At 36.8% G+C, this 12,520-nt stretch overlaps 1 protein-coding gene across 1 annotated transcript in view; it reads left to right on the top strand.

The window, feature by feature from the left end:
* Positions 1-12,520, top strand: part of CNBD1 (cyclic nucleotide binding domain containing 1) — a 156,338-nt gene that overhangs the window by 128,299 nt on the left and 15,519 nt on the right. Inside the window, exons 7-8 of the mRNA XM_004680016.1 lie at positions 2,396-2,533; positions 4,539-4,671. Coding sequence (XP_004680073.1) covers positions 2,396-2,533; positions 4,539-4,671 — 271 coding nt within the window. The remainder of the gene's footprint in view (positions 1-2,395; positions 2,534-4,538; positions 4,672-12,520) is intronic.

Below are 12,520 nucleotides of genomic sequence, written 5' to 3'. Positions count from 1 at the left end.
GCAGTACAGGTAGATCTACTTATGTACACTGCTTGAGGGGAGCAGCATTGAGACAGGCAAGGTCTGCTGAGCCATGAGGGTCACCTCCCTGGCCATGGATCAACTGGTGCTTTGTGACTGGTGGCTGTAGAAAGCTTCATAGTGCTGAGCCTTATCCCCTTACACCACCAGGGAGGCCCCTTAAGGTTTCCTTTTAGATTCACAGCAAAACTGAGAGGAAGGTACTCTCCTCGATTACTCAGACATAGGCTACTCCCATTATCAACCTCCCCCATGAATGGAGCATTTGTTATAACTGATTAACCTACACTGGCAAAACATAATCACTCAAAGTCTAGCTTTTAATTAATGTTTTCCTGGATTATTTCGTATACTCTGTTTCAAGGAGTAATTCACTTCTGTGTGCTGAGGTCATTGACATCATTTATCAATCCTAGCAGCTGTACAATTGCAGAACTGTACCCAAACTTCTTGAGAAGTTTATAGAAAAACAACTTTGCTCCCTCCAGGTGTAACTTACTCCAGCAAGAATTTTGGCAATAAATAAATGACTCAATAGCTCAGCACCACTACCACACAAATATTCCTGCTTTTCTTAAGCAATATTATGCTTCTTTTCTAATTGTTTTCTCCTCAGAGTTAAATAAGTAAAGAAAGGTATCACAGCTGCCATTATTTCTTCCCCCCAAGCCACCTTTTGGATTAGAAAATAAATCTGTTCATAAGAAGCACTCTTACAACCTATGCTATTATAAATAATGTATTTATTCAGGTAAAACAGGTTCATTTTTAAAAAGTCCTGCGGATATTTACACTGATATATCATTAGAGTTGCTTTACTTTACTATCAATTTCATCTACAAAATGTTTTCCAGAAATTCCAAAAATGCTGCCTTAAGATTATAATTCTTACTGAATCTCAGTACTCTCTACTATTTTGATTTTTAAAATCTTCTAACAAAGACAAAATGGTGAAAAGATAAGGGCATATGGATGGGCAACTCTGCTCTGTCACTTTCCCATTATTTATTTCATGCAATTATCTTATTACATGTTTCCATTTTCAAGTTGTGACTTCTATGCTCTTTTCCTGTCCTTGATTATATGGGAATAGGGTCCTTTTAATTTTGTTATTAGCAGTCTAGATGATTTCAAAAACTGTCAAAATTTTTGATATTAATATAAACTTTGAATATGGTCTGTCACTTTGGAATATAGAATTTTCCCCGTCCATTTCATGAAATTTGGTTAGAGAATTTTGTCTTAACCTTGTGTTAGTTAAGAGAGTTTTGAATGTGTATAATCTAAACCCCTACCAGTATCAATGTAAGCAGTAAGTATAGTATGTTACATGAAGGAAGTCTGGAGATAGGTGGTTTAGGTCTAGTAAATTTAGGGCCAAAACTATGTCACCTATACTCAGGAGCTTCCCTATATTTCCATCCTGCCGTCCATAAAATGTTAACTTTATTTCTAAAGTTTGCCTCACATTTGGTACTTTTTCAAGCATGTGGTAAGGAAATTCTTCCTTACATGTCTTTATGTCACCAAGGAAAAAAATTCATGAAATATACAGAAAGCAAAGACTTCTACTTCTGTCTAAAGTTTATATACAGAACTGGAGTACAGGCCAGAGGTGTGAGGGATGAGAGGATTCACCAGAGACAGAGTGGGGAGCAGAATAGGCAGATTGACAAAGTGCACTGCTGAGGAGAGTTCAGGAGAGGTCTGCCATGCCCTTTGGGTTACCTTCCTAGCAGGGGATTGAACTCATGCTGCAGTGGCTGTGATAGCTTCATAGTGCTATGCTTTAACCCATTGCACCACCAGGGAGGACCCAAAATGCATCTTTTGAATTCCTAAAACTTAAAGTGATGGTACTGGAATGTGAGACCTTTAGGATTAGGTCATAGAGACAGTCCTTTGAATGATGTTTGTGCCATTATATTTGAGGCTGCAGAGAAATTCATTGCCACCTTCAATTACATGAAGGTACAGTGAGAAGTACACAGCTCTGAATCCCACATGTTGTCACATTGATCTTGGATTTCCATCTTCCAGAAATATGAGCTGTTTCTAAGCCAGTTAGTATATAATATGTATTTCCACAGTACCTGGTAATAATGTATTTTTTTTGATGAAACAACAAAAACATGAAGATATTTAAGTTAGGTTAAGTTCACCCTGATATTTTGTTCTGTTTTTCCAGTGTGTTGATAGGAGCAGAAGTATAACCTCAATGATAGATTGTCTAGCTCTCCCTTTTTGTTCTTTTGGAGCTTAACCTAGATTTACCCCTTTTGCAGTCTCTCCAGAACTGCTCCTATCACCATCACTAGTATGTTTATATTGATAAATGTTAAAGAAATTTAAGTTGTGTTTGATATTTTCACAGCTTGCACGGTGGAGTACATTTGGAACCCTTGAAGACACATCTCAGACGGAATCAGAAGCAAGGAAATACTCAGTCGTTGCAGTAGAGGATTGTGAAATTCTTAGAATTTCTGCAAAGAATATTGCCAAGTTAAAATTGGTAAACCATATCTAGTCTATATATTAATACAAGTATGAATTCAAGCTATGCTTTGCCTCCCTAGACAGTATATGTCCATATCTTTTTTTTTTAAAGAATTATTTATTTATGCATATAGAACTGGGGTATAGGCCAGAAGTGTAGGTGCAGTGAGAGGATCCACCAGAGATAGAGAAGGGAACAGAACAGGAAGCTCGATGAAATACATTGCTGAGGGGAGCAGCAGGCAAGATTGGAGAGGTCATGTGGGTCACCTCTGGGGGCGGAGATCGAACTCTCACTGAAGTGGCTGCAGCTAGCTTGTGCCACCAGGGAGGGACATCTGTTGGTTTTTAAGTTTACATAACTGGGGTACCAAAAAATGTGGCTAATGTGGTAAACATCACATAAGACTTTGATGGTGATAGATGTTGAAATAGAAAGACAGGTCTCTATGGATGTATTTTATGTAAATTTTTGAGTGCTTTTGCTTTTTCCTATAAATTTAAAATCCATTCATTTATACACCAAATATATGTTTTAGATGCTAACAGGATGTCATGTGTTAAAGATACCAGAGTGATGAGGCAGACTTAGCTCTACAGTCTACCTAAGGAAAAAAGATAGTTGGGAGTTATTGGCATGATATTTCATAGTTACTTTTTTAAAGACTTTTTTATTTATACATACTAGACTAAGGTACAGGCCAGAGAGATGTCACCAGAAAGACTAGGAAGCAGAATCAGCAGGTCTACTAAAATATACTGCTGAGGGGAGCAGTGAGAGAGACAGGAGAGGTCTGCTGTGCCGTGTGGAACAATTCCCTGACAGGGTTTGGAACTCATGCTGCAGTGGCTGTGGATTGCTTCATAGTGCTGTGCTTACCCCATTGCGCCCCCAGCGAGGGCCCTACTTCATAGTTATAAGAGAAATCACAACCCAGAACTGCATGAATGGCAGTTGATCACAATATAATTTTGATCTCAAATTTCTGCTTTCAAGTTTATTTTATTGCTTTCAAGTTTAACAATTTCTTTTGCTTTAATCAAATCCAAATTTTCCCCCTTCTCCCTTTTCTCTTCCTTTGGATGTCAGCAAAGTGTGTACAAATGACAGATTTGGAAGATTCTCATGTCCCTGTGGTGTCAGCCCCTTTTGGTAGGAGCTAGCCCTGGCACAGGTGCTACAGGGCTGTGGCATGGACGGATGCCCCTTGTTGAAGGTTAGGTGATGGCCTTTATGTTGGAGGGAGATAAGGAGATGTCTTAATTGAGGTTTTTTAGTAGTTGGGCTTACTTTTGATACAGGGATCTCAGTGACATTAGAGTAAATGATTTTTTTGCAGACTTCAACCTAATACAAATTCCTGGTCTTACTTAGCAAGATTGTCTTAAAAATTATCTTGTCCTCCCCAGCGGTGCAAAGGGTTAGGACGCAGCACTGCAAGCTAGCCACAGCCGTCTCAGTGCGAGTTGGATCCCTGCCCTAGGGCTGACCCACATGGCGTGGCAGACCTCTCCTGACCCACCCACTGCTCCCCTCAGCAGTGTACTTCGTCAGCCGCCTGTTCTGTTCCCTACTGTGTCTCGTGAATCCTATCATCACCCCTACACCTCTGGCTTGTACCCCAGTTCTGTACGTATAAATAAATAATTCTTAAAAAAACGACACGCTATATAAAAAAATTGTTTTGTGTATTTTGTCATAGTTTCAAAGTCTCAGTGTCACATATTTGAAATTATCCAATCAAATCGGATTTAGTATTGATTATGACAGATTTTTAAAAATGCTGAAAGCTTTAAATTTTCATGAAGATGGGAGATATATGAACAGCATATTTTTAGACTAAAATTTCAAAGAACTACATGGTAACAGAACGATGTCCCTATAAATTCAAGTGTATTCCATACCAATTTGTATTAATGTAACCTTTTATAATTTCTCTTTTTTCTTGATGTTTATCTACTTGTTATCCTTCTCCCTTCTTTTTAATTTGCCTAGTAAAAAAAGTGAAAACTTTTTTCAGGAAAAGGAAAAACTTGAGAATAAAGAAAAAGTCAAATTAATTCGTAGCTGTCCGTATTATGAGGAGTGGCCCACTTTGTCCATATATGAGCTAATTGCCCTGATTAAATGGAAAAAATTTCCTCCAGGTCATGGTGAGTTTAATTCATCTGTATCATTTTATTTACAAAACCATTACATTTTTATAGTTTTAAATAATTTTATATAAGTTTTATTTATTTATTTACTTAATGTTACCTACTAATTGGGCCTTTAATTTAAAGTATTGCCTTTTTCATTAAAAATCATTCTGTATTGTCTTGAAGAGTAAGCTCAAAACTGGCCTTATTTCCATATTGCTTTATACTGTCCCACAGTTCTAGCCATCTTACTCCTCCCTCAGTCAGTGAAAGGGCCAAACTGAAAAGGAAAAATGCAGTGAGAGATTAGTTAATTTTTTCTAGTTCTCCTGGTTGAAATCTATTTAAGCATTACATTTACATATCTGCACCTGTTGTATACATTATCAGTGGAAAATATATTTATAGAGAATTAGTGAGGTTGAAATAGAGGTAGCAGCAGTAAAGCTGCTTGCATTTCCACAATTCAGCAATGATTCATGATTTCCTGGGTAATTATATTAATACAAAAAGTGTAGATGTATGCATCACCTTATAATTTGTTCTGTCTAAGAGAACCCACTAAGAAAGATATGTCAACTTCTATGGGTTAAAAGTTTGTGTTCCATAAAGTTCCTATGTTGAAGCCCAACCCCAACCTTGATGTTTTTTAGGGTTTGCTGGGAGGTACTGACTCAGGAGAGTTGAGCTCTCATGAATAGATTTAGTGCCCTTATAAATACACATTAGTATAACCCAGGAAATCCAGGCATCATTGCTGAAATGTGCAAATGCTGAATTTTGGTAATGCAAGCAATAGAGACCTTTATCACTCTCCCAGTCAATTGGTGAAGGACACAGTTTGAAAAATAGTTCCACCTCAAATTTACAGGGCCATGCTTATAGTGAAGGGATGATACACAGAGGAGACCATGTCTGAATTAAGTTTGAAATTAAAGTTCTAAAATGAATGTGATTGTAAATTCCATAATGCAGCCATTCCAGTAATTTAAAAAAAATATTAGAGAAGTTATAGACTGTGGCTAGGATATCCTTTGAGTGAGTTATATAATAGGAAAATGAGGTTTGGCATAGCAACTTAGAGGGGGCTCTTTTATTAGAAAAAGTGTCATTAGAGATAAATTTATACTGAAAAATTGAGATCACCTAATAAGCCTTTAAAATTTTGTGATATTATAAACCTTTTCTAAATTTATTCCAAGTTTATTTCTAGTGCATATTTGTATGTTTTATTTATCATTTTTTGAAAAAATATTTAGCACATTTAGCCAAATATATATATATATTCTATTACTTATAAAAACTAAATGTTAGCCATGCTGCATTTTTTTCATGAACTTTTCTCCTCACGAGGCATAAATTTCGGTTTTGGGCCAAAAGTGTACCTAGAAGGTAAGTAATAAACTGACTTATAAAAATTTAGAAATTATTTCTAAATAAAGCATCTTTATTATGTAGAAACTTTATTAAAATTTACATGCTCTGGATTTATCCTGGGTTCCTCTTTTTGTATTAAAAATATCAAATCTGATTCATGACTCACATTCAGGTCTATTATGTATAAAAAACGGTATCTTAGCCTTGTCAACCTATCAGGACACTAATAATTTTGAGATGATTACAACATAGGAAAGACATCATAAAGTTATTTTCAAGTATGTGAGTCAAAAGAAGATAGAATATGGGAAAAGGGAGTAATTATGTGCTTTGAATGTATTTGTTACTAGTGATGAGTAATAAGTCCAGTCTAAAATATTTAAATTGAGAGACCCCATTGCTACATCACCCCCTTTGCCTGCTCCTACCAGTGTGTTGCTCACTTCTGCCCTCACGTTCACAGCCTTCACATTCCATATCGCTGCCACCTCCTTTGGGCCACTACCACCCAGTCTGTGCCAGCCCACAACCCTTGGTCTTCTAGAACTAGATTTTCATAGATAGAGAATGGCATAACATTTTCAGCAAGTAAACATTCCCTGTAGTCAGGCTGTCTCAGGGGAAGTCATCTGTCAGATTGCTGAAGGGGACTAAGAAGATATGGAAAGGGAAGTGAAAGCTACTGGAGTTGCTGTCCAGCTGGACTCACCCTGGCATCATATGGATACATCAGAGAGCTGTCTGCTGAACCAACTGGCTGATCTTATGGGCAGGACCTGGCAGCCCTTGATCCTGCAAAACTTCAAGTCCTACATCATCTCCTACATAGTGGATTTGGATCATGGCACTCAAATATCTCCAGAATTTTGCTGGCTGGGCAGATAAGTACCATGGGAAAATGGCCACTAGTGGAGACTTCTTCAGTTATAGCACCAGGGACCTGTAGAGGCATTTGGGAAGATCATTCCATGGAGCTTTTCCTACTCTTGAACCAGGCATGGAAAGTGGGTTCTTCTCTGGGAACTGGGTACGTGGCTGTGATAAGCTGGCTGAGGAGACTTCACTCACATCTACTTATGTGACCAACTTTGTTAAGGAGGCTGCCACACCCACCCCCAACTTGGTTGGTACTATACATGAATTTGGCCTCACAGCTGGGGCTGCCATCACCTCCCACAAGGATGTAAACAAAGGGTCTCATAGCTTGTGAGATTGGCCCCCTAATCCAGGTTGCTGCGTAACCTCAAAAGAGTGACCCTTGGAGCAGTAGTTAAAAAGCCCTGACATCATCATTCAATTGTTAGGCCAGAGTGTGATCCCACTTCTCCCAGTTTTTCCACCAATGCTCGTGCTGATATGCAGGTTCCTGAGTCAGCATATGTATCCAAACCATTTGTGGAGTTGAGCATCCCCCAGCGAGGTCTCGGTGGTTGCAAACCCCTTTGGCAGCTGGACTGAGCAGGAGCTACATTTGGGCACTACTCAGTTTGAAAAGGTCTTTGGCTATATCAAACCTAGGATGGAGGGGAGGCCAAGCTGCTATATGGTGAAGTAGCTGCCAATCATGGCTATGTCACCCAGCCCCTGTGTTTGGAGATGCACAGGATAATGTGGCCATCACAAAGGACATCTTTGGAAGCATGGTGCAGACCCTGAAGTTTAAGACTATTGAGGAAGTTGTAAGGAATGTCAACAATTCCAAGTACTGGCTGGCTGCATCTTTCTTCATGAAGGACTTGGCCAAGGCCAGTGTCTGTCCCTGGCCCTACAGGCTGGCACTGTGTGGGTCAACTGCTCTGAAATGCTTAGGGGGGCCAGTTACCATTTGATGGTACCAGATGTTGGAATGGAAGACTGGGAGAATATGTATGTCCTGCAGGTGTACACAGAAGTGAAAACCACCACCCTCACAGTTATTCAGAAGAACTCATGAAGATCTGCAGAGCTTCCCTACTCATCTAATGTCAAAAAAGACAAAGAGATCAGCAACAAAACTAAGAAAAATGATCCTTGCATGCTGAAATTCTCATAAGAGAAATTCTCTCTCAGAATAAGGAAAGCCCTGAATTTGATACATGAGAAAGATTATGGGGTAAAGAGAATATATGAAGCCTTTGAACAGCATCAATGATATTAGCGTTGGGTGATAGGAAGAAGGGGCCATTTCACAGATATATTTTAATGTCTCATCCTGTCTAGTTGACACACTATATAACTTTCCTTTAAGAGGAAAGAAAAGCTATTGTTTACAACTGTATTAACCAACCTCCAGGCAATAGCTATAGCCTTGCATTGTATTCTGGAATGAAACTCATTGAAAATGATGCTGCTCTTAAAAAATTAACATTCACAAGTTAGGAAAGTACATAGTCTTCTAGATTAATGCTGATTTCAAGTTCTTTATTGGGAAATTTTTTGAGTAATGATGGTAGTGACTATTGCATAGTCTGATTATATTGAATAAGTCGAAAGTAACTGTTTTTCGATGATTCTGAAACATATAAACATACAGTACTTATTTTTATACAGTTTTAAAAAATCATTTGTCCTCCTTAGAGAAGAGTGATGATTTTACTAGATGATCTTCAAGGCTCTTTTCAGGTCTGAAATACTGTGATTCTTATAAATAAACTTACTTAGTTGAAGAATAAGTCCTATTAACCAAATCTAGTTTCCTTTTATGGTAGTAACAAACTTGATATATCAAAGAGGAGGATTTGATATAATACTTCTTGACATTACATAAGATTTATTTTAAATTTTTTATTAGAAGATGTAAAAAATGTAGCTCAAAAGATACTTTTATTATCTAAGTTTAAAATTGTCAGTAGTATGATTTCCAAAGCATAATTGTATGTGTTTTGATCTCATTTTAGGAACATGTATTGGATGATGTTTCAAAGAGATTTGATTAATTATTCAAACACTTGCTAGAATTTAGGATTAATCTTTGGCAATATATGAAGAAAAGTTTATTTCTGTTTCTCTTTTTTTGTTTAACTTCTGAAGTCTTTTTACTTTTCTTCATTTGGCAAAGGAGCCTAACTGTAATGGAAGCATTAATGTTTGTAATTTGGGCCTGTTTGAATTTGTAGCACACAAACTAAACCCCTCCAGTTGTCATTCTTTCAAGGAATGAGTGACTGGAAAATGGCAACCAGCTGGTGTTGGTTAATGTTGCCGACGGATAGATTGATCTCACTAATCAGCCTGTTTTTAGCTATGTCATGCGTATAAGAAAAATGATAAATTTACTTGGCATCTGTGACATACGTATATATGTTTTATTGTTATCCAGTTTTTGGCACTATACTCCACCTTCTCCAGGTAGGACTAATAAAGCAAACATATTAAGTAGAGAGACTAACAAACATATTCACACATACCAGCAAGCACAGAGCAATCAATTTAGTAATGAAAAATAAAATAATAGTAAAAAGATTTCTAGTAATATCAAATCCAAACTAGAGAGTTTCAGCCCAGAATATATACTTTGAAACCACCTAATGGAAGCTTGAAGTTCTATATTCTGAATCACATTTGCTTGACATCAGTCTCTTGAAGATCAACCTTTTAGCCTCAATACAAATTCTTAGCTCCCCAGAATCAAGTTTGATTAGAGGTGCCATTGATTCTGATGTAGGTTTCTTCCTTCATTTTCTGTTACTGTGTTCTTTTGCATTTAGTATAACATTAATTAATTTGTAATTACTAATAGGCTTTTATTGTTTTTTTTAAAGGTTTATTTATTTATTCATACAGAACTGGGGTACAGGCCAGAGATGCGGAGGGTGAGAGCATCCACCAGAGACAGAGAGGGGAGCAGAACAGGCAGATCAATGAAGTACACTGTTGAGGGGAGCAGCGGGTGGGTCAGGAGGGGTCTGCCACGCCATGTGGATCACCTCCAGGGCAGGGATCAAACTCATGCTGAAGTGGCTTTAGCTTCTTAGCACTGTGCTTTAACCCGCTGTGTCAGTAGGGAGGGCCAAGACATGTCATTTTATGTTTGTTTTTGTTACACTGACATTTGGAGATGAAAGTAAATTTTTTTCTTTAGACTCACACATTTGCAGATATGTGTGGGCTAAGATTATCTTCAGATAAATACTTATTTATTTGCAACATCTTATTTTCATTTTAAACAGACTGTATCAGACTAACAAATATCTGTTGGGATACTGCAGACATTCATCTTCATGGTCATTAATGGGCCTCATAAAGTGATATTTCTAAAAATATTAATGTAGAATTTATACAGACTAGCTGTATTCCATATGCATCAGAGAAAATAGTAAATAAAGGCAATTTATGACATTTTATTTGAGAAAAGAATCTTCAAATCATTTGTAAACCTGAGTTTAGTATTGTAATGTAACTACATTGTAATACTTAAAAATGATAATTTGATATTCCACAAAGAAGATAGATACTAATTGTAAATATATATATATATATATATAATATATTTGGAAACTATCAAACTTCCTTCATTACTGTCCTCTTCTCCTAGGTTCCTAGAACAAAACTTGGATAAAATATTTTATCCTTTAACCTCCAGTCCTAAAAAATGTGTCTATTATAAACAGTGAGAAGTAGGAATATGGTTAAAAAGCTCATCATAGGGCCCTCCCTGGTGGCACAACTCATTAAAGCACTGCACAAGTTGATGGCTGGCTAAGGAGGTGACCCACATGGCTCAGCAGACTTCTATCTCACCCATTGCTCTCCTCAGCAGTGTATTTTGTCAGTTTGCCTGTTCCCACTCTGTTCCTGATTAATCAGTCCACCACCCCTGCACTTCTGGCCTGTACCTCAGTTCTGTATGCATAAATAAATAAAACCTTTTTTAAAAAAGGGGCCTTACAGAGAGCAGAGCAAATTTAAAAAGTCTTGAGATACATGCAATCTTAAATTAGATGCAGATCCATTCCACTAGAAAACCACAGATTAAGGGGAGTTTGGATTGTATATTTAGTAAAGGTTATTAGGTCCTTGTTTTGTTGGAGAGGAGCAGAATAACAGAAGACTCAGTCTAAAGGAAGGCATATGAGGAGTAGTAAAGCAACTGGCTTAGATCATGTGTTCCCTCTGCGAAACTTAGAAAAAGGCACAATTTTCTCTTGGCAGATGTGACCCTATGTGGGACACATAGCATGGTGATCAGGATGAGCTGATTTCAGCCACACTAACCCCACTGAGCAGACACCTTGTGCAGTGAATGATCGGCACAGCTGTGTGCAGTGACCCATCCATTTCTCTCTCCTGTACTTAGGACATCTCAAGTTCTAGTCTTGGGTTGGCATTATAAATAGAGCAAATGGTGATTGACAATATGAAGGAGAAAATTTTGAAAATCAATGGAAATGAAACACATAAGTTTTCTTATCCCCTTAGACAATTAATTTTACTAGGTTAACACCTCCTGAAAATATATCAGTCGTGCATTAGTCCACACAACTTCCCATTTTGAAAATATAGATCTGTATAAAAAAATCAACATTATTAGTTTTGTGAATTATAAAATATTTACAAATTAAATTTTAATATTGTTCTCAGAGATGAAACTATTTTTATAAAACATTTCATTCTGTACTTATGTATCTATTCACAGAAACTAGACATGGGTGAAGAATGCTATAATGAAAATGAATTGTTACTCAATCAGTAAACATTTATAATCCATAAAACCTTAAAGTCTGCAGTTACTAAAATTAGTACCTAACCTTATAAAATTTGACATCTATTTTGAAGAACCGATATAAAATACCTAAAGGCATACATTGTTTAGTGGAAAGCTGAGCATACTAACTTTTGAGAAGCTAAAAATGTACTGGTATGTTAGGAATAGAAAGTGATAACTTAGTTAAAAAATAATTCTATAAAGTGATATATAGATAATTTAAATATTTTATTTTAATTCAAAATATTCACCACATGTTCCCTATCTTCCATCTTTTGATTGAATATGAGGCTTCTGAGCTAGGACTACATTACAGATGTGTATTTTTTTAAGAACTCGTGGATGCTAGCATTCTTTAAGGAAGGATATGAAATGAAGTTTCTAGTGATTAATTTTTTTCTTCTTTCTATACTTCTATAATTAATTGGAATATTTTCTTAGAAGCATGAAGTTTCACATAGAATATTTATTCTTTTAATATTTAAAATTTATAATTCCAAAGAAAAATTCATATTATGTGAGCAGCATATGGAACAAACACAACTGACAGTCATCTGGAAAGCAACTCATTTGATATTAATTGAAGCACATAAGATTATTAAAATGGGGCCTACTAACTGTGAATATTCAGTGGGTAGTAATCATGCATCATTTGTCTCAGTCATTTAGCTTGGGAGCATCTTCTCTTTTTCTTTTTAAAGATTTATTTATTTATGCATACAGAACTGGGGTACAGGCCAGGGATGCAGGGGTGGTGAGAGGATTCACTAGAGACAGAGTGGGGTGCAGAACAGGCAGATTGAT

The sequence above is a fragment of the Condylura cristata genome, unplaced genomic scaffold, assembly GCF_000260355.1.
Source record: "Condylura cristata isolate star-nosed mole 26May11 unplaced genomic scaffold, ConCri1.0 scaffold00009, whole genome shotgun sequence".
In the NCBI taxonomy this organism is placed as follows: Eukaryota; Metazoa; Chordata; class Mammalia; order Eulipotyphla; family Talpidae; genus Condylura; species Condylura cristata.
Note: the sequence above shows the minus strand (reverse complement) of the source record. Positions and strands in the feature narration are given on the sequence as shown.